Below are 23008 nucleotides of genomic sequence, written 5' to 3'. Positions count from 1 at the left end.
TTCTTACTTTGCATATTATAAAAGTAGCTCATTTAAATCCTATTCTAAAACCTCTCAGTGTATAATGGATATTTTTTGTCTTCAGTTCAATGATTGTAATTCAGTTTTGTAAATGTGTAACATACAGTGCACACAATTCAGATTTTATATACAGGATATAGGTATCTATTTAAAAAATAACAACGAGTGAGTACTTATTGCATTTTTAAACAAGACTAATATTTTTAGCAGCTAATGGCCAAAGTAATGTTATTACTTTTTTCAAGTAACATGCCCAACACTGAGCATATCATTAAGAATTATATATGCACAAGCTATGGAATGTAGTTGTAGTTTAAAATTTCTGTAAATCACTGAAGTAAAAGTGATGTTACATAAATAACATTGTGTCGATAATGTGTTCAACCATCAAATTAAATTGAATTATGTTTATGATAACTTTTTTAAATGTAAAGCTGTTTATAAATTTAAAATATTCAAATGTGTACATTTAGTATTGGACTTCAGATATTGGCTTAAGGGTTATTCAATTTCTAACTATCAACTGCGAGTAATTATAATTTATTAAGACATCATTAGTATTAAGAATATACATTGGTCACAAATTCACGTATTTCTGTGATTGAAAACTTTGTCATTAATCAAAGTATTTAGTATTAACTGTAAAGTTTTTACCAAAATTACAAAGTAGTGTAGAAATATTATAGAAATTAAATAGTGTTTATAAATCAGGCTTGTCAGTATTATCAAATAATTTTTTGTTTTCCTGACTTAAGGTCAATTCTCATATGTCCTTGGGGTGACCTAGGAGCTTGTGCTTATGATAGAGATGGAAAGCTTGTCTTTTCACCAGCTTATCCACCTTCAAAGTTGGTAGATACTCTAGGAGCAGGAGATACCTTTGTTGCTGCCTGTATTATGGGCTTAAGAAATGGACAGTCGGTTGAAGAAGCTGTCATTCTGGGCTGCAAATTAGCAGGAGCAAAATGTGGATTAGAAGGTTATAGTTCTCTTGCTAATGTATATGAAAAGATCAAAGATTCTGAACATAAATAAAGTATTCTACAAAGTTGGTCAGTGCACCAAACATGTAAATAAAGAATTGTTATTACGGTGTTATTTTCATCCCATAATCTACAAACAAAAACAATAAAAAAACATGACATTCACACTAAATCAATTAAAATAATCTGTATACTCATAGATAATATACAAATAAATGCCATTTTTTACTTATACTTCTAAAGCTTTGGAAGATATAAATCAGTTAGCAGCTTCACCCTGCTGACCTGTGTCACTTTGTGAGAAACTTTCTTTTGATAAGCATGTTCAGGTCAAAATATATATAAATTTGGCATAAAAAGTAATTGACTTAAACAATCTTGTGTATTTATAGTTTTGCAACATCATAAATATATACCAGTTAATGGATGAAAAGCAGCTGTTCTTTGGCAGATCTTTTTCTGAGCTGACAAGAAAAAAGAAAAGAAAGGTAAGTCTAATTATGAATTTGAATTCCTATTCTCTTCAAGGATTAGATGGTAAGTGTCACGTTACCATCTTGGTTTTGCAGAGACTTGATGTATTTTTTTCAAATTCTGAAAGCTTATTTAATAATGCATCAATAAGACAGATATCTTTCTGTGGGTCCACTTCTTTCAGTCTTGTTGTTTTCTACTCCAGTCTTTCACAATAGTAAGCAATTGAGTCCACTTGCATCAGATCCACAGTGGAGGATCACTCTTGGGTGAGATCCTTGTTAACCGAGATTATGTTCATTTGATGGGAATGTGTCCTCTTGATCAATGGCATTCAGCAGACCTAATACAAATAGAGCAACAAAATCTAGTCAAAAATCCAAATACAATGGCTCCTCCTCTAAATTCTCTGTGACAATGACCATATTGATAAAGTGAAACTTTCAAGGCATTTGCCTTAATTTGGACGATGTTAAAGCCTTAGTTAGTTTTTACTATCCTATGTTTCTTTACTTACAGGAGATATTCTTGAAACGTATTGATACTATTACCATTTCCTAGTTTTCATCGTACAAGACAGGTTGTTTGATGGAGAAGTAGCTGGTTGACCAGCATGCACCTTCCATGACCATCACTCTTATAAACCATAGAATTTCCCAAAGTGCAAAGCTCCTTTTTACGACACTGACCCTTAAATTCACAGTACAGCACGCTAACCATCGACGCACGACCAGCCCACGGATAATCAGAGGAAAGTTTGCCTGCGTACGAGGGTAAAAATGGAGTTTCGATATTTGTGGTGGACAGAGCACTTATAGCCCAGTACGTAGCTATGTGCTTAACTACAAGAAACAATAATGCTGAAACTATAGATAGTAAATAACGTTATTCTCCGAAAATTACGAATTTCATTTTTCACATTTATTTTATGTTTATAAATTTGAACTATAAGTGACGAATTTTCGTTGCATAAAATACTAGACAGTTTACCATAAAAATAAACATTAGGTACAAAAATTTCAACAAGTATAAATTTCTAAGCTAAAATAAAAATATGAGAATAATATGTACAAATACCAAAATATACATTTTATAGTAATATTTCATGTTGTGATAACACATTTCTTTGTTTTTTTCTAAATTATCTTTGTAATTGAACAATTTTATGACAATAGTTTCTACCTTCCAACTCTAGTCGAAGTATTGATTGTGTAAAATTTAGGCTTAAGCATTTTTTTTTTTTTTTTTTTTTTTTTGCTCTCTCACTCTTTAAACAAGTTGTACATGTTTTGTACTATCAGTTTCGAAACCATTTTGGGAAGGATGATCAGAGACATAAGCTTAAACAGAATGTCATCATCCAGTAGAGTTTATGTAAAAACTAAAATATTTATATGAGCATATTATATATTACTCTTAGAGTAGTATAAACCTAATCAAGCGTTGAAATATAAATATATTTTATTATATTTTGAAATTTGTCTTTAAATCCCATTAGTTTTTTAAACTGAGTTTTGTAAACAGTACAAAACAAGTTGGTAATTTAAGAATTAATACCAGCTTATTGTTAGTTGGGAAAACGTCATTCCAGGTCGTCTGTGAATTTGTTGTATAATCCTCAACCCTTATTTGACAGTTCATTCCTCCAAAAAATTATTTAAATAATGACAGTGATTGGCAGTGATAATTTTGTTTCTTTATGTAGCAAAATAAAAAAGGAGTATTAACTTTGAGGACATTTTATTGTATTTTTAAATGGTCAGATTTATTTGTAATTTGAAAGAAAAGCTAAATAAGGCATTTGTATGCGCACAAAGTCAAACAAATCCACTTAAGTCGGACTTAACAAGTCATCGAAAAGTTTCAAAATAGTTCCAGCACGAACAAAGTTCCAAAGTATAGGCTATTCGAATTACAAAACTAGTTCAACATGAAAATAAGTTTGTGCAATCACCTAGCGGGTTGCCCCCCGCTAGTACAGCGGTATGCCTCCAGATTTACAACCCTAAAATCAGGGGTTCGATTCCCCTCGGTGGGCTCCGCAGATAGTCCAATATGGCTTTGTTATAAGTAAACACATACACACACTCACCTAGCGGTTTAAAAATATAAGATATCAGCTTCTGGAATTGTGAAATTTATAAGTACGATGATGAGCGTTTTAAAGCTTTCTTGTTCATACGGCAAGAGTTTTTTATTTCTGGGCTTAATGTTTTTAATCAAGTTTAACTTGAGAGCATTAACATTTAGAAAACCTGCCCAGCATAACAACAGATGTTTACAAAATAACGCATTACACAGTAAATTGTCAAAAAGACAGTATAGCTTGCTTGCCTTTTTCTCCTTCTGACAATCCGTATAGACGCTGTTCAGAAATTGCAGGTCATCCATCTGGGGGAACATTTCCTCCCGACACAGTTTTCTTTATGTTTTTTACCTAAAGAAGAGAATAACGAATATTATAAAAGTTGTTGGTAATTAAAACATTTCTTTTATGTGAATGTTTTGAATTATGTGTCACAAGACGCTTTTTAACTGAAAAGACATTGTGTAGGCAAGTAATAGAGTATCATATGATACTGTTTTACTGGAAGAACGTATGTGAACATGTGTGGAAAAACACACCTAATATTTAATATCTGAATCCCCTCTTGTTTAATAAAGCATTTATGATATTTGAGGAAAATAACACATATGTTCAACATTTGAAAGTTCATATGACTTATGTAATCCTCTCTTAAATAATAAATTAGTTGTGATGTACAGAAAAACACCGGATAATTAAATGGGAATAGAAATAAGTTAAATTTAAAAATAACTTCTGCAACGATAAAACTAAACAAACAATTTCAGATGTGCTGTTCATAATACATTGATGTCTATTGAGTTTTATATTGTCTGCAACACCAGGGCCTGAAATTAAAAAAACAAACAAAATATAACGGATAACTTACACAAAATGCACAGTACTTTCGTTCCAATACAGTCTCTAAGCCTTATATAAAATAAGCAAAGAACACCAGAGGATGAATAATAAGTTTGTTAAGGGAAAAGCTACACGATGGGGTAGCTGTTCTGAAATCATCACTGATACAGTTGCTTGGTTTTTAGCGTTATAAATTTTCAAACTTATCGCTGGACAACTGGGGATGAATAAAACAGTTTGTATCGAGTTTGAGTTCATTGTTGTTAATTTAGCAATTGATATAAAACAGCACGAAAACAGTCAACAATAACAACAACAAAAGATAGACTGCCAGTTTTATTGTTGATTAATATCTTATCTTAAAAGCAAATGAACGACTTGGGTTGTGTGTGTTTTTTCTTATAGCAAAGCGACATCGGGCTATCTGCTGAGTTCACCGAGGGCGACTTGGGAAGAAAAGTGTAAAAGAAAAATCCCCGCATGAAATTGACTTACAAAAAAAAAGCGCTAAAGAGAACCGACGACAGTTGAAAATAATTATATTTAAGAAAACTCAGGCTTTAAATAGTTTCGTTACTCATAAAACCGCAATTTCAGTTATTCTACACGAACTTTCTTACTGAATTATTTTGATTTTTAAACAAAGTGCAGTTAATCGTAAAATTGTCATTTTACATCTACTTTTTTAACCGGATAATTGTGATCTGTGAAAACAGTTTCGTTAATCGGTTAAACTCTTACATCATCTCTTACCACACATTCCTTCCTCGAACATAACCTTTTGTATTATATGCGGAACGGCATAAACTCCGCTGTGAAGTGAGAAGACGAAAGCTAAAAGAATGTAGTTTATCATCATCTTGATTGTTATTTGGAGTGTTTCAAATACGCTTCGAGTCGTTATATATAACTGAACGTAGCCTCGTTTTCATTCAATTGTGCTTTCTGAGTGGCTTAGTTTGATACACCTTCCATGAATAGATTTCCCACACTTAGTTTTCAACTTCATCCAAGGCCACCTCTCAAATACACCCCACCTATACAATCACAAAGTCGAGTAGAATCATGATAGTTACACTGGTTTCAATGGAAAATTAGCTTCCACAAAGGAAGTATGCCTCTGTTGGCTTTCTCAATGAATGTAAACATCATGATAGAAATCTAAAAGAAACTAAATTTCGATCTCATAAAGTATTGTGTCATGTCACAGTTTTCACTATGAATATCAATACACTTCTGGTCCAGTTATCATGATAAAGAGTAGGTTCCGTCACACAAACCCTCCAATATCTCAGCTTTCTTATTTTTCTACCTGCGATAAAACGCAGTTTTCTGTCAGAAACCTGGTATATATATGGCATAAAATATTCGTTGAAGAATTGGGATGGATACCATAAAAAAAAAAAAAAAAGAGGTTACCCAATTAAAATTTTCACGAACGTGAAATTCACTTATTACTTTGTTTTACAAATAACTGATATCACTTTAAAGATAACTGGAATTGGCCCTGCATGGCCAGGTGGGTTAAGGCGTGCGACTCGTAATCTGAGGGTCGTGGGTTCGCATCCAAACATGCTCGCCTATTCAGCCATGGGGGCGTTATATGTGACGGTCAATCACACTATTCGTTGGTAAAAGAGTAGCCCAAGAGTTAGCGGTGGGTGGTGATGACTAGCTGCCTTCCCTCTAGTCTTACACTGTTATATTGGGGACGGCTAGCGCAGATAGCGCTCGAGTAGCTTTGTGCGAAATTCTAAAACAAAAATAACTCGAACTTCTCACAAATATCTAGCTTTATTATTTTCTCATTAGTTTTAATAATTAAAGTGTTTCAATTGTTCTAAGGATTTTACAAGTTAGAAATTTAACTTTTGGACATCTTTTAAGTCTGAACTAATGAAACTTTTTAAAGTAAGGACATCTTTTAAGTCTGAACTAATGAAACTACTTTCTTACTCTGGTAAGGACAGGTTAAGTTTTAAAGTAAGTTTTTATTAGGTATATCTCCGTATCAATTCATAAACACAGATCTAATGGTTCTCTACTAAAGATCGTCCAATTATTCAAACACGTTTGAAGATGTGTGAGATTCGTAAACGAACTTGTTTAATAATTATTTATAGCAGAATTAAAAGAAAATTATTAACATTCTGTGAACATTGATAACTACTTTGATGCACTCGGATTTTTTCAAGCTAACGTTATTTTATTAGCTGTAACGTTAAAATATTTGAAGGCGATTTGTATGTTTTATGTTTTAAACAGAATCACGTCTTTATAAGCGAATAAAACCTTATCAAAGATCAGACTAGGTCGCAATGTTTACTTCACTTCTAGATTTTAAAAAAATCATCTTTACAATGTTTGTCAGTGTTTCGTTTATTCCATACGTCCAAAAACTAAGACTCTCGAGTACCAAATATGTGCTGTGTTACAACCGTGAGCGAATCCATCAAGCATGTGGATGGCAAACCAAGGGAGAAATGTTTAGTTTTATTACTTAATTAAATGCAGATATGGTTGCTAATTGAGAATATTTATATTATTTCAAGTAAAAACTTCAAACGAACGATACCTTACTTCCATTAGAATGATTCGCAAACTTTGTATAAGTTTTCGTTTGATTTTTAATTTCGCGCAAAACTCCAAGAGAGATATCTGAGCTAGCAGTTCATAATTTAGCAGTGTAAGACTAGATGGAAGGCAGCTAGTCATCACCACCCACCGCTAACTCTTGGCCTACTCTTTTACCAACGAATAGTGGGATTGACCGCCGCATTAGAATGCCCGACGACTGAAAGGGCGAACATGTTTGGTGCGACGGGGATTCGAACCTGCGACCCTCAAATGACCAGTCGAGCGCCTTAACCGCCTGGCCATATGTTTCCGTAAGTATGACTAGAAAATAAATTAAAGCAGTGGTGTAGGTTAATCAGTTATTTAATAATGAGTAGATCACCTAGAATTTAAATTTAAAAATAAACAAAAAATGAGAAAGAAATACGTAAGAAACTGAAACGTTTCCAATAAGTACATATGAGTAATACTCTTTAGACCAAGAAGGAAGCATTGTCTTGTGAGAACAGTGATTTTATTAAACATTTACAGTAAATGAGGTGTTTTAAAAACTTGAGTTTCTATAATTACGAGAAGAAAATAGATACAAAAATAGTTGTTTAAATTAATTTTTTAAAGAAGGACGAAATGAGTTGTTTCATAATGGAGCTGTAAAAAAACTGAAATACACGAAACAATGGAAAGAAATCCGTATCGTCATTGTGAGTTAAGTTGACAGTTGATATCAAATTATCTTTTTGGTATAGATACTACTTTAAAATATCTAAATAACGTAATTTTAGCAAATATTTAAGTCGGCAGGATGTTTACAGAATTCTTTGTTTGTTTAGAAGTAAAAGCAAAGCTACACAATGGACTATTTGTGCTCTACCTATTACGGGTATTGAAAACCGGTTTTTAGCGTTCTAAGTCCGAAGACATGCCGCTGAGCCACTGGGGGGCATTTTGTTATGGTAAGCTATTTCAGCATATTCTTCTTCACCCCTCACTACATTAGTTCTACTGTTCTTGCGGTGAGAGTCCGCAGACATACCGCAGTAAATATAATGTTAGTAAACTGACTTAGAGTTTACAAATCATCTTGATAGTACATGTACGTTGTTTTTAAATGTATGTTATTTCCCCGGTAATCCTACATTTATACAGGAATGTAAATAATATGTATCATTAATGTTACTAATTCATTTTTGTGAATCATTTAGTCAACCAAGCTGTTTAAAATATTAAGTAAAGTATCTGAAACCAAGTGATTTATCAACAGTCACCTGGAAATATCTGTTTCAATGAAATTCATCAATAAATTGTGACCATTAAAAAAGATAAAAGAAAACAAGAGTTGTGGTATTTTATGGATGGTGTTTTTGATCATACAACTATATTTTTATTGAAATTTCTAGAACATTTAAAATTGGTGCCATTCACTTATTGTTGCGAATTATTCATCCAAACAAGCTGTTTAAAATGATAAAAACTTGAAACCTAATTTACCACTTGTCACTGATTACAAAGAATTCCACTTATCATTATCAAAGTTGTATGTTTAATTACATTTTTCTTTAAATTCTTTTTACTTTTGTGTTATTTGAACTTGTATGGATTTTAAAATGGATTTATGCTATCAAATGAGTAATTGTTACATGAAGCTACAAGCAATATCCTTAAACAATCTTAGTATTTTCAAAAACAGAGATTAAAAATTTCTGAGAAATATTTTCTCTTTCGTGACTCTGAAAACTTTTAAAAGTAAAGATATCGTAACTTCTAGAAGCGGGGTGAATGATTCTCGTGTTATCAATTTGTACCCACTTCTTCTGGTTTTTTTTTAGGATTCTTCTTCTGTTTGTTTCTACTGTCCTGTCACGGGTGTTGATACATAATCGACGAAGGCAACGTCTTTCATAGCTGTTTTGAATTTCGTTTATTATTTCTTTAATGGCTTTAGTGAATTCATTGATAACTGTTTTTGCATTTCTGATTTCTTCCTAGTTAACGTTTGTTTGTTTTTGAATTTCGCACAAAGCTACTCGAGGGCTATCTGTGCTAGCAGTCCCTAATTTTGCAGTGTAAGACTAGAGGGAAGGCAGCTAGTCATCACCACTCACTGCCAAATCTTGGGCTACTCTTTTACCAACGAATAGTGGGATTGACCGTCACATTATAACGTCCCCACGGCTGAAAGGGCAAGCATGTTTTTAGTGCGACAGGAATGCGAACCCGTGACCCTCAGATTACGAGTCGCACGCCTTAACACGCATGGCCATGCCGGGACCCTAGTTAACGACAGCTAACTTGTAAAACTTCGTACTTCAAAGTATTAATAGAGATTGTTTGAAGCATGGCTAGGTGGTTAAGGCACTCAACTCGTAATCTGAGGGTCGCGGGTTCGCATTCCTGTCGCGCTAAAAACATGCTTGCCCTTTCAGCTGTGGGGGCGTTATAATGTGACGGTCAACTTAACTATTCGTTGGTAAAAGAGTAGCGCAAGAGTTAGTGGTAATAACTAGTCTTACACAGAGAAATAATAAAAACAACAAAAGTTTGGTCGTGGCCTCTGCTGATGTTTTCGTGCATTTGGAAGTTGGATATCCGAGGTATTAATTCATAGAGAAAACATTTTCAAGTCTGGTATAAAGTAATATATTATAATTATGAATGAGCGTGAAATGTTACTGTTAGATTTACACCGAGTCTATTTTTGTTTTAATCATGTAAGATGGCGGATTTTATTAGTACTTATTTGAATGAGGCCCGTTTCAGGGTAGTGGAAGATGATTAATATAAGCAGCATATAAAAAATGGCTATTCCTCTTTTGTTTGGAGACAATGTTGAAGTTAGGATACTATTATCGTTTAGTAATGTTTCACTAAACTTTTATTTTGGTAACTTGTTTTTATTACAGCAGGTTAAATCTTTTTTATTTATATTAATGTCAGGTTATCATTTGGATTTAACTTCGTGTAAAAGTGATGATAACGAGCAACTTCAATTCTAGTTAATTTTTAAGGGTTTCTAATTTATTTAGCTTTGGAAGATGTTTTTAATGGAGGGATACACCCACCTGATAAGAGCTTTTATCTCGCTCTTACCAGTTTCATACAAACTGTTAAAATAGTTATCTTTGGTTTGCGTTTTGGCATTATAATTGTGCTTGTTTTTTTTACAAATACACAACTTCATGCTCTATTGAAAATTACGTTATTAAATTAAAGGAATCTGTATTCTTAAGATAGCATGCCATCTGTAAATTTAAAATACCAATACATATGTTTCTGCAACATGCTCCGCCCCCCACTAGTGCAGCGGTATGTCTCCGGATTTACAACGCTAAAATCAGGGGTTCGATTCCCCTCGGTGGGCTGAGCAGATAGCACTTTGTGGCTTTGCTATAAGAAAAACATAAACACGCAATATGCTCCACTTTACACTGATCTTTCCCACATAAAGTGAGTAACCCAGTACAGTAGTTGGCTAGGACGATATAAACCTATTGGATTACTTCACCGCCATTCAATAAATCAATCTTCAATCTCAGTTATTAAGTTATATGATGTATTGACGGTACTTGTGAAAATATCTGAATTTCAACTGTAAATATAAAGTACTAGATGTACTTCATTCTATTACTGTGCTCTACAGTTGACGAGTTAGATGGTCGTGTAATTATTAAAAAACACCTACTCTTGTCATATTGTGAATATTAATGAAAAATGAGAAATATATTTTTGGTTTACAGTTTTAATACTTTCGTATTAGAGGATTTGCAAAGAAAAAATAATAAATTTGTTTACAATGTATAATTTCAAATATATACTGCAGATTATGTACTTAACATTTCTTGTACGCTTATCAAGAATAATTGGCCTTAAAATTATTATATGAAAGAAACAAGCTATTTTTATTATAAGACTACATAAGATAGGATAAAGAATCATGATGAGAGTAAACAGATTATGTGGGGAAAGTGACAAATTATTATAAAATAACTTAAGTAAATCTGTAAGATGAAAAGAATGGAGAAGATTATCAGAACTATTACAGACAAAATACAGTTAACAAAAAGAAACCTGAGAAATATTCAGAAATAAGGACAGGCTTAAGAAGAACATGAGAGATGTCGATAAGTCAGGAAACGTGCAAAAGGAATCTGAGACAAGTAGCAGGTAAAGAGTGAGGGTAATCTGTACAAATAAACAAAACTGAAAATTCAGGTCAGGCCGAGAACCAATTTTTCAAAGTAATTTTATTTAAAAACTGAGAAATTCCCTCACTCTACACTTTTATAAAGTCAAATTTACACTTTAAAAATACACAATCTGTTCTACCAATATCAGCATGAATTTTAAAAACTATTTAAACCCTAATAAGTGAGACATCTTTAAGGTGTCTCCATTCTAAACACTATTCACATGAAATATGTACATACACAATAAAATCAAAACCAAGGTTCCTTGTTTCTCATATTAAGTTCACGTTTTCAAGTGCCACACTCAAAGCTCACAAAGGACTTCTGGAGACTGTAGGTGGAGAAGAATCAAAGGAGTTGAACTGACTTCTCCCTTATCTGTCTTTTGTTTTCTCACAGTTTGGTTCAACAAAGGGAATATCACTGACATCAAGAGGATTTTGAAAGGTTTTGTTGCTAATCACACCAGAAGGTGTGCTAATTGCCCTCTTCAACACTGAAGAAATAACACTTTTCTTTGGAGTATGATGGTTTGGAGTTTGAGAATGTTCTTCAATTCTGCTCCTATTCCTTACATCACACTAATTTCTTGTAGTTTTGTTTGAGCTGCCTCAACATCCATTCTGTCTAACAAAACAACTGGAAAACTAGCCAGCTTTACTCTGTTTAGTGCATTTTCTTGTCTACCACATAGATTTGGAGAATCGTTTTCATCACATGTGTTTCTTGAACTTTTTGCTCTTGATAACTGTCTTTAGGAAGAAACTAGCTTTGCTGCTTCCACAGTTTTCTTAACTGAATTCATTAAGTTACTTTTTGGTGTGTAAATTCTGGAAACAGTGTATGGGATGGCTAGCTCGGCAGGATTAATGATTGGCTGAGATATGTTACCTTTCTCAGATGCTCTCTTCGAGTTTCTCTGCCTTAAAGCATTTTCAATGTTCCTTTTTTCTTGTTTTTCCTCCTCTTGCTGTTGTTCAAAGCAACGAAGATCGAATTCAATCTCGTTGGCAAGTTGTTTGTCTGCTGAAATTATTTTTTTTTACTTCTGGTTTCTTTCTGGTTCATTGACCAGCAATGAAAATATTTCCAAGCTAAAAACCCTATAATTAACCTTAGCATGTCGTACCAACCTATGCAGCCATTCAACCATTTCAGTAAATGATCCAGTAGGAAAACATTTCAGTATCTCAAAACAAGCTTTGGCTACTTTACATCTAAAGTCTGATATATCAACAACTTTAATACACAAGTGTTAGAAAAGAACTCTCACACCCTTCAATGAAGCTTCTTGGTTCTTCTTCATAAGGTAACAAATAAAATTAACAGCGTTATCTTTAACTATTTGCTGGGCTCGAGGGATAGATTGACTTCCCTCAACATCAGGATGTTTGATGGAAGGTATTTCATAACAGTGAGATCCAACAGCTCAACATCTCCATGCAGAGGCTGACAAAGATGTTTCAAACCGATAAAAGCTGACAGTGAAATATCTGGTCTCTTCTTTCGAGTATTTTCAATCTGATGATGACTGTCAAAGAACAAACATTTTTCAGTTTCTATTTTTGTCAGTTCTGTTAACTGCTGGATAACATGTTTAATGAGATGTATATTAAATTTCGGAGTAAAACCTTCCAATAAGGTAGTAAAATCAGAAAGTGCATTGGATAAGATACTGATTAATTTCTGAACCTCTTCAAGAGACAGGTCAGTTGTCTGCAGAACAACAGGAAAGTTGTTATCTCTAACGTACTGTGTCGATCTTCTATCCAAGTCCAAATATGCTGGGATAGGGTTCCAGATTGAATAAATATCATATTACTTATCTCATTTCTGTCAGACTTACTTGGATGGCAAAACAAAAACCTACAGAGATAATAACAGATTTTGTTGTGAAACGTTTTCATATAAATACATCTTTAATAATTGGTTTTTAAACATTTGTATTTGTAGCAACAGTGTTAACAATAGATCACTGGTATTTGGTACTTAGTATTTATTTTCAGGCCATAAGTAAAAATACAGTGGTTTTAGATCAGTGTAACAGTTATGTGTTCATGTTTCATTAGATGTAATGTGTGGGTTTTATTTAGGAACTTAATACTGACATATACTTTTAATTTTACTTATTCTATGATATTATTGTCTTTAAGGATAATTTAATTAAATGGTGAGGTTTGTTTTTTTGTTTGTTTGTTTTGAATTTCGTGCAAAGCTACTCAAGGGCTATCTGCGCTAGCCATCACTAATTTAGCAGTGTAAGACTAGAGGGAAGGCGGCTAGTCATCACCACCCACCGCCAACTCTTGGGCTACTCTTTTACCAACGAATAGTGGCTCAGCGGTATGTCTGCGGACTTACAACGCTAAAAACCGGGTTTCAATAACAGTGGTGGGCAGAGCACAGATAGCCCATTGTGTAGCTTTGTGCTTAATTCAAAACAACAACAAAAACATATATAATACGATTATTAATAAAAATGGAAACAGAAGTCCCAGTTTCAAATCTTCAATAATTAGCGGGTCAACGATGACCGACGGTCATGCATATTTTGTTCTGTAATGCGCTAAACTTCCGTCACCTGCATAAAACAAACAACCTAATGAGCAAATTCAACGTTTCATAATCTCTCATCTGGGTTATGACCACTCCTCAAACCATCAAGACAATATATATATATAAATGAATCGTTGTAGGATTTATCATTGTTACAGCGTTCTCTCTACCCAAATAAACTTCATCCAAGAATATCTAACTAGCCTTGTTCGCCTATGTAAGTAAAGTTAAACACGAATATGAAATAGCCCGAAAAAGTAGTATCCGTACACAGAAACAAAATGCTTGAAAATATAGATCGCGTTAACCAATTAAAATCTCTCTTACATCAAATTATCTTATTCTCGTTAATGATTCGACAGTTACAAATGATAAAACTGATGTTTTGTCCCAGTACTCTTTATCATTTTCTATAAGTAAGGATTTCCCAAACTGACAATTCATAATTCTAACAAATGAATCATAATGGTTATATTGAATGTTGTTCAAGTGTTTTTGGTATAAAAAATAATGACAATGCACTGAATCTTTTTCTTTTTTTTGCCACTACATGAACTGTCCTTAAAGGGAGGTTCAAGAATTGATGGTGGGTTTTATTCACTAAATAAAATATGTTTGTGTGTGGGTTTAATCTTAACAAGGGGGTATCTGCGACAGGCCCACAATAGCTATTTTACAAACTTTATTTTTTAGCTCAAAAAGTAAAACTAATAAAGAGAAATTTAAAAACATTAAGATAAAATCTTTTCAAATACGATGTAAAACGCTTAATCCGTCTCTGATTTGAAAACCAATTAATGATTCAAGTAACTTTTACTTAAGTTTGAAATAAAAGAAAATGCCGATTGGTACAAGATTAAATAGCGTCTAAACTAGCTTCGTCTTGATATCTGTTTTGTTTTTGAATTTCGGGCAAAGTTACTCGAGGGCTATCTGCGCTAGCCGTCCCTAATTTAGCAGTATAAGACTAGAGGAAGGCAGCTAGTTATCACCACCCACTAACAACTCTTGGCCTCCTATTTTACTAACAAATAGTGGGATTGACCATCACATTATAATGCCCCACAGGGGCAAAAACGTTTGGTGTGACAGGGATTCAAACCGGCAACCTACAGATTACGAGTCAAGTGTCTTAACCATCTGACTATGTCGGGCCACTGATATCTGGTAAGGAACCTGCTAGGTTGAATAAATAATATTAAACTACAATAACAGTAACTTGTACATGAGGTAAATTTTGACTTTTAATAATTTCATCCTTTTGACCTTTGGTAAGGCATAATCATCAGTTAGAAATAATTGTTATTGTATTTTGAAATTATCCCTTATCTTATTTTCTGAGATATTATATCATGATACTTGCCAGGTTAGTTTTGTTTTTCCTGTAATGAATTAACTACAAAATAATAAGTTGAATACATAATCCTTTTATCTTTCGTTAAATTCGAACCTACGAAATATATTAATAAACTAGATATTTGGTGAAACGACCTCTAACGTGTTTTCTTTCAACAGCAAATAAAAGTAAAATGAATAGTAATAAAAATATTTTTTCAAGTTCATACGTCATGTTGTGTTGTATCGTACAGTTTATAATTCTTTTCGTGATTTATGGCATGTACACGTTACACTAACGTCACGACAGTACAAATTACAACGTTAAGTACCCTTATATGGCATCATTTTAATGTTTACTGACTGAGAGACAGACAGATAACACCCTACAGTATAATAGTGCAAATGGTTAAAACAGAAGATCACCAAAGGCTCTCTTACACCGCAATAATAATAAAAAAAGAGCTGCTGTGTATTCGGAGAGCGGTTGAGAATTGATACCATATGATTAGTATCCTCCGGTGTAGAGTGACGTGAGTGGGGTTTGATACGTCACGTGGGGAGAAAACAGTTGTAGTTAAAGTACAGATTGTTGTTTTTCTTTTATAGTAACATGGATTAAAAGTTAAAGTATCCAATTAGTGTCATGCCACACGGATGTTGGTAAAAACATAAAAACACTGCATGGTTATGAAAAAAGTTGTGTCTCTTAGTGTATAAAATTTGAGCCAAAATGTAGATAAATCTAGTAAGTAATCTCAATTGAAAATATCAGTATAAATCTATTCAGAGACATTTCCAGAAGGGTTAGGAAAATTATGAACTCTCGACCTTTAACATATATCTGTTTAAATGTATGATAGTCTAAAAAAAAAACACAAACTAAATATCCATTGTAAGTTAGAGTTCATCTGCTCTTCACATACAATCTCATAAGGAGTTTTTTTCTAGATCACTAGTGCCCCGATAAAGTTCATGATAATAATACCATTTTGTGGATCAGATAATGATTATTGTATAAAGAACACTTTTATGTAATAACTTGACTACTAACAAAATATCGTCATTTTACCAGGTAAAATACATCTAAATAGTCAGTACGACTTCCAGTTGTATCAGAAAAGTACAGAAAACAAACCCAACATTCTCTGTAAAGCCACTTACCCACAAAGTTTAAGTGTTTAACCGTCATCTAAGAAAAATGATTATTCAGTCGTATGTAGTCAGAAACGTAGGTTTTTGAAAGCGGTAAGGCCATGGCCTGACCACTTGTTAATAGCTACAATTAATGAATTAAAATTTGCTTCTTGTAATACAATACATCACGTTGTATATACGCAGTATAAAAATTCAGTATCCTACTAAAATCATAAAAACCAGATACTTACAGATCGTCACACATTGGTTACCTTAGTGTGACATGATCGTCTGGATCTTTCAAAATGACGAAACATAATATTTCTCCACTTCACGAGAAACAGATTTTCATAAACGGTGGAGAAACTTCTTAAGAGAATTTTTCGATTTTTTGTCACTGAAATAGAAACAATAATTACAAATACTGAATTTGTTTTGGTACATTTACAGAAAAGTGAATTTCATCAGAGAAGATCTATAGATTTATATTTATTTATGTAAACTGTATTATATTGATAAATCCTGGCATTAGGTTTAGTGGCTAATAACTTTGATAACATTGACAAATGTCACGATTCACTAATTTAAACAAGTTCGTCCTGTGAAATTAAACGTGCTAGAATATTTACATGTTGGCATAAATATCGACTAAATATTCAATGTGTATTTGAGGGTCACGTAAAATACGTCACAAAATTTGTCTTCCTTATTTTCAAATACAAGAATTTAAGGTTCAGATAAAATTATAATTGAAAATCCACACTTAGAAAGTATTGAAGACAAAGATGACATAAAAGGTTGCGTTCAGCTGGCCCGGCATGACCACGTGGGTAGAAGGGCCCTGGACTCGTAATCTAAGAGTCGCGAGTTCGAATCCCCATCACATCAAACATTCCCGCCCTTTCACCCGTGGGAGAATTTTTAATTCATGGTCAATCCCACTATTCTTTGATTGAAGAGTAGCCCAAAAGTTAGTGGTGGGTGGTGATGACAAGCTGCCTTTCCTTTAGTCATCCGCTGCTATATTAATGACAGTTAGAGCAGATGGCTTTCCTGTAGCTTTACGCGAAATTCAAAACAAACAATTATAACACCATGACTGTTTGATAGTAACTAATACACAAAACAAACAAACAATTATAACATCATGACTGTTTGATAGTAACTAATACACAAAACAAACAAACAATTATAACATCATGACTGTTTGATAGTAACTAATACACAAAACAAACAAACAATTATAACACCATGACTGTTTGATAGTAGCTAATACACAAAACAAATAAACACCATAATTATAACACCATGACTGTTTGATAGTAGCTAATACACAAAACAAACAAACAATTATAACACCATGACTGTTTTATAGTAGCTAATACACAAAACAAATTAACAATTATAATACCATGACTGTTTGATAGTAGCTAATACACAAAACAAATAAACAATTATAACACCATGACTACTTGATAGTAGCTAATACACAAAACAAATAAACAACTATAACACCATGACTGTTTGATAGTAACTAATACAAAAAACAAACAATTATAACACCATGACTGTTTGATAGTAGCTAATACACATCACTGGTGTATGTTCTTCAAATCTATCAATATATATGTTCACCATGGTGATTGAAAGACAACTATAAAGAATAATACATAATATACATTAACTGATACACATATTTTTCAAACCGAACGTGTCCTATTTGATTTAGAAAACATATGGAAACGTCTTTCTAGTTTCAAAATGTTTATTTAGTACTTCACCAGTTTTCGTAACTTCATAAATGCTAAACTTAGGAGTTATAGACTAGAAAAAGAAGACATATAATTATCACCGCTAATTGTTAACAACTGGGTTATAGACTAACAAATAGTGATACTGATCATATATCATACACCACCCAATGTGAACTGAACTGTGTTACACTTTTACCACAAATAGTTCATATCTGCGTCATCATATTATAACAGTCCCCTCGGAGAACTGAACTGAGTGTCAGGTTTATTTCAAAATGACGGGACTTCGGCCTTTACAAAGCATGATGTTTTTTTCAGGCAGGATTTTAATGATTTCGAAACTCCCACCTGCTCAGTTTTCTCTGACAATATATCTGAAAAAGGAAGATTATAAAATTCTTGTCAATAATAACTTCATTTATAAGAGGCTTCTAACTGATATATTTACGAATTATTATACACACAATCACACACACACACATCAAGATACGTATATAAGACGTGAAGTAAACAATTTTCTTTTCTTTCTAGGGAGAAAACCATATATTTAGAAACTCACTATTACATTTTATTACAACTTTGTATCCACAAAGAAGACTTAGAAACTTAATAGAACTAATTACAAAATGTAACACCGTCTACAGGTTAAGCCCATAATAGATGGGCCTTTTATTAAAGTTCAAAACCTTAAAAAATATTATATAAACCCTGGTCTCCTACCGACATTCCATTCTATACGAGAAATTACTATTCTCTAGAATAACTTGAGCACTGACATTAAACGTTGAAATAAAATAAACACCTTATTACCTAACCCTGAATAATTTTTACTACAGGAACAAAACAAGGCACATACATAGTATCCCATGCGAATGTATTAAGATCACTTCGTTATATTTATAAATCTTTGTATGCCAGTTCATTGTTGTATTAGCCTAATGATGGTCTTTACTCAAGCATTTAAAGGAACGTTTACCTGTACCTTAAGTTCCATGTTTCATTATTAGTTAATGCCTTTAAAATAAACAACTTTTTTGTCCTATATTTAAATAGATAGATAAGATACAACAAATATTTGATGATACTAAAGTCAACATACAGTTAACAGAGAAAATTGAAATTCATAAATTTGAATGTTGACATGGAAAAAACTATAATAAACAGACAGAACGTGATCTAAAATATCGTTTACATTAAGTATGTAGAAGAAGTAAAAATAATGATAATTCGGCCATAGCAGACTATTTACAACAAACATAATTAAAATATTATGAGTGAAGATCGTCATTGTGGGCTTAACCGTAAGGTATTAGAACCAATGATATCCGTGAAACACTGGAAATACGAAAGAGGAAACAAATACAATGAATCATGAAACAGAGACGAAGGTCAAATGTATTTCTTTGTAAAAGACTTCTCATAATGTATTTGTTTTATCTGAGATACATTTGTTAGACACTATACAACAACGTTTATAAATGTTATGAGTTGTGTAAGAACTCAACATTGTATTCACGTTCGACAGTCTGGTGTTTAAATTATGATAATCATTAGAAGGACGTGAATGTTGTTGATACGTGCATCTTCTACAGGAAAATAGAGTATTAGAGATCTGCAATTGGGGTAAATTTGCGAGGGATGAGAGGAGGAGGTTTTTCCTCTGGTCTACAGATAATACAAATGTTTTAGAAAGATTCTCACTGAAACTCTTAAAGATATATTTTACCTTCTTCGTTGAAACAGAAAGAGACACTTTTCACAACTTTAGGCTTGTTGCAGATCATCGGATTCTAATGAAACAAAAACTATGTATATTTAACCAAAACTTTCTTCGTTTGTTTAAATTTAAACCAAAGCTACACAATGGATTATCTGTGCTCTGCTTATTACTAGTATCGAAACCAGGTTTCTGACGTTGTAATTCCTCATATTTGCCATTGTGCCAATGGGATACATATGCAAAGCATGAAAAAAGACTCTCTCGTGGATATGAATAACAAAATATTAGAATATATAGCTTTTATTTCCTTTTTTTATTATTAATTTCTTCTACTGGTAACTCCAAAGTTCGCTCTTCAGGAAATAGTTCTGCTTAGAAACTTTAAGAGAAAAACATACAAATACTGCTCTTCAACTAATATAATATAATAATACAAATGAAATTTATTTCTTATATAATTTCATATTTTATTTATTTTTTATTTTCTCTAAGTCTTAGTAAATGTTTTCATGATTTGACAATTCCTGTCGTCTTTACACTAACAATTTCTTCTCGCTCTGACTGTGAGGTATTCAGAATGGCACTAAATATTTATCAAAATTTTTTCAAAAAATAATTATTAATGTTTTACATTACGATCCCAGAAATGAAACACATGAAAATATAGTGATTTGAAAACTTTACATTTTTCAAATACATTCAATAAACTGTTTACTGACATATAGAAGGCTTTCTTCAGGGCATCTAACATGTAATTTATATAAATGTATGTCTAATTTTAAGTCATGTAATATAGGTTACATTACATTTATAAAAGCAAATTGTGATTATATATATATATATATAAGATAAATGTACATTAATTCCATGTTAGATTGTTTGTAAATTGTGTATTTTATGGCAGTAAACGTTTTAATGAAGGTATCTATAGAACAATATTTTCATGTTTTCTCTTTTGGGGTACTAATGTAAAACATAAAATATTACTCTTAAAAAATATTTTACAAATTCTTGGCGGTATGTCTGTGGACTTACTACCCCAGAAACCTGGTTTTAGTACATGTGGTGGGCAAAGCAGAAATAACCAGTCGTGTAACTTTATGCTGAGCTTCAAATAATTAATCACTCAATTAAAATTTTGTGTAAAGTTACTAAGACTTACAGAGAAAACAAATAATAGTAAAAGAATGAAAGTATAGGATAAATGAATTCTATTTCTATTATAATAAAAAACAAAGTATAAATATAATAACATCTTAATTTATTTTGGAAAATTTATTGACTAATTGTGCATTTTTCTAAAAATTCGCGATTTATTATATTGCACATGCTTATATTTTAAAAATAATATATGTTTTTATTTTAGATTATTTATGTTTAGTTGAAAAACGATACTTGTATCTTTTTGTTACAGGTTCTCAGTAAAACTATTTCTTAAACAATGACTTTTAAAGTCAAAATTCTGGTGAAAAAAATTAATAAAAGAAAAATAAAGGTGAGATATTCCAGTGCTTAATTAGATATATTTGTATTATATTTACCTGGAATAAATTTCTTTTCATCAAATAATCGATATTTGTATAGAGGAGGATAAACTTTGATGATTAACTAGCCCAAATGTTAGGAATACATTAAACTCATTTCATTTTTAAGTATCACGTATGTAGTTTTTAATATTTTCGCCTAGCAATATCTAATGCAAATATTAATCTATGATGGTTTGTTATTTTTATAATTTAACGACACTTTGATTAATATAAATGGAGAACAAATAATATTAATGTTAAATTATTTTCAACGATAATGATATTTATCAATATAAATATACGTCCAATATACACTGCTGTCCAAAATCTTAAGACCAACGAACATAAAGAAAAAATATGCATTTTGCGTTGTTAGACTCAACCACTTATTTAAATAGAGCTTCGAAAGATTAAAATAAAAAGTGGAAAATAAAAAACTCTTTTAGCATCTAATATGAAAAATGTTAACGCTATGAAATTAGCCTAAATACTAGCTGGTCAGAAGTTTAAGACCGTACTGAAACGAAGCGTTGATCGGTAAACACGTAACGAAATTTAGTCATTTGTGTTCAAGCATTAGCGTTGTCAACATCTCTCACTGACATCTCCTGTGTTACATTGGGTAAAAACAAGGCAGAATTGTCGAGCTGCAAAAGCAAGGTCTCTCTCAGCGTGCCATTGCTGGTGAGATTGGGCGTAGTAAAACTGCTGTTGCAAATTTTTTGACAGATCCTGAGGGATTCAGAACGAGAATTTCGAGTGGTCGGCCCAAGACAATTTCGCGGCGTTGAGTAGGATGATTCGACGGGTTGTCCGGCAAGACACCAGTCGATCGTCGAACCAGATTAAGACCATTACGGACGCAGAATGCAGCTCAAGAATAATAAGACAGCATCTACGAGAAAAAAACTTTAACATCTGTAAACGTTTTCAAAGGCCAAGCCTCCTTCCACACCACGAAACAGCTCGGTTACACTTTGCTGAGAAGCACCAAACATGGGATGTAGAAAAGTGGAAAATGGTTTTGTTTTCTGATGAGACAAGATTTAACCTGGATGGTCCAAATGGCTTCCAACGTTACTGGTACGATAATGATATCCCACCGGAGTCATTTTATACACGACACAATGAAGTAGGTTCAATCATGATTACAAACGCAAACTAACGTGGCAGGGGTTTAGTTTAGAGAGAGAAATCGTAAGAATTCTCTCTCCAACTGGGGTGTTCAGGAACGTTGTGAAAGGTTATTAGGTTTAGTTTTATTTATTTATTTATTAAATAATTTTTTACTCTTTTTTTGGGTGAAGGAGGTCATTCTTAATGTTATCCTAGACCGAGGCAAAGGCAGCACTGGAGAGAACGGCCAGGTCCCGTCCTGAAAGGCAGAAGTCAAAGTAAATATGAACATGAACTCAAACGACCCGACTCAGGGTCTGGCAGTAAAGTTGCCTGTGCTGGGATCTAAAAATCCAATGCCTAAGGTTTTGCTGTGGGGGGGAAAACGGGAGTGCCCCGAGAAAACCCACTTTCACAGGACAGGCGCCGAAAAATCCATCATGATCTGGAATGCTTTCTCCTTTTATGGAACAATGGAGCTTCAGGTTATGCAAGGGGGTCAAACAGCAACTGGCTACATTGGCATGTTGGAGAGAGCATCCTTGTTGACTGAAAGTCCTCGCTTGTGTGTAAATGACTGGATCTTTCAGCAGGACAACGCTGCAATCCACAATGCCAATGTCAGGACAAAGAACTTTTTCATGGCGAATAACGTGATTCCTTTGGACCATCCAGCGTGTTCTTGTGGTTATTTTTAAC

General features: G+C 32.8%; 1 protein-coding gene across 2 annotated transcripts in view; it reads left to right on the top strand.

The window, feature by feature from the left end:
• Positions 1-1102, top strand: part of LOC143223423 (ketohexokinase-like) — a 28872-nt gene extending 27770 nt beyond the window's left edge. For both annotated transcript variants that reach the window (XM_076451375.1, XM_076451376.1), the window contains exon 6: positions 777-1102. In XM_076451375.1, the coding sequence (XP_076307490.1) occupies positions 777-1056 (280 nt within the window). In that variant the 3' untranslated portion in view covers positions 1057-1102. The remainder of the gene's footprint in view (positions 1-776) is intronic.
• The last annotated feature ends 21906 nt before the right edge of the window (positions 1103-23008 follow it).

This window comes from Tachypleus tridentatus, chromosome 8 (assembly GCF_004210375.1).
Source record: "Tachypleus tridentatus isolate NWPU-2018 chromosome 8, ASM421037v1, whole genome shotgun sequence".
Classification (NCBI taxonomy): domain Eukaryota; kingdom Metazoa; phylum Arthropoda; class Merostomata; order Xiphosura; family Limulidae; genus Tachypleus; species Tachypleus tridentatus.
This window is presented reverse-complemented; position numbering and strand designations above follow the sequence as displayed.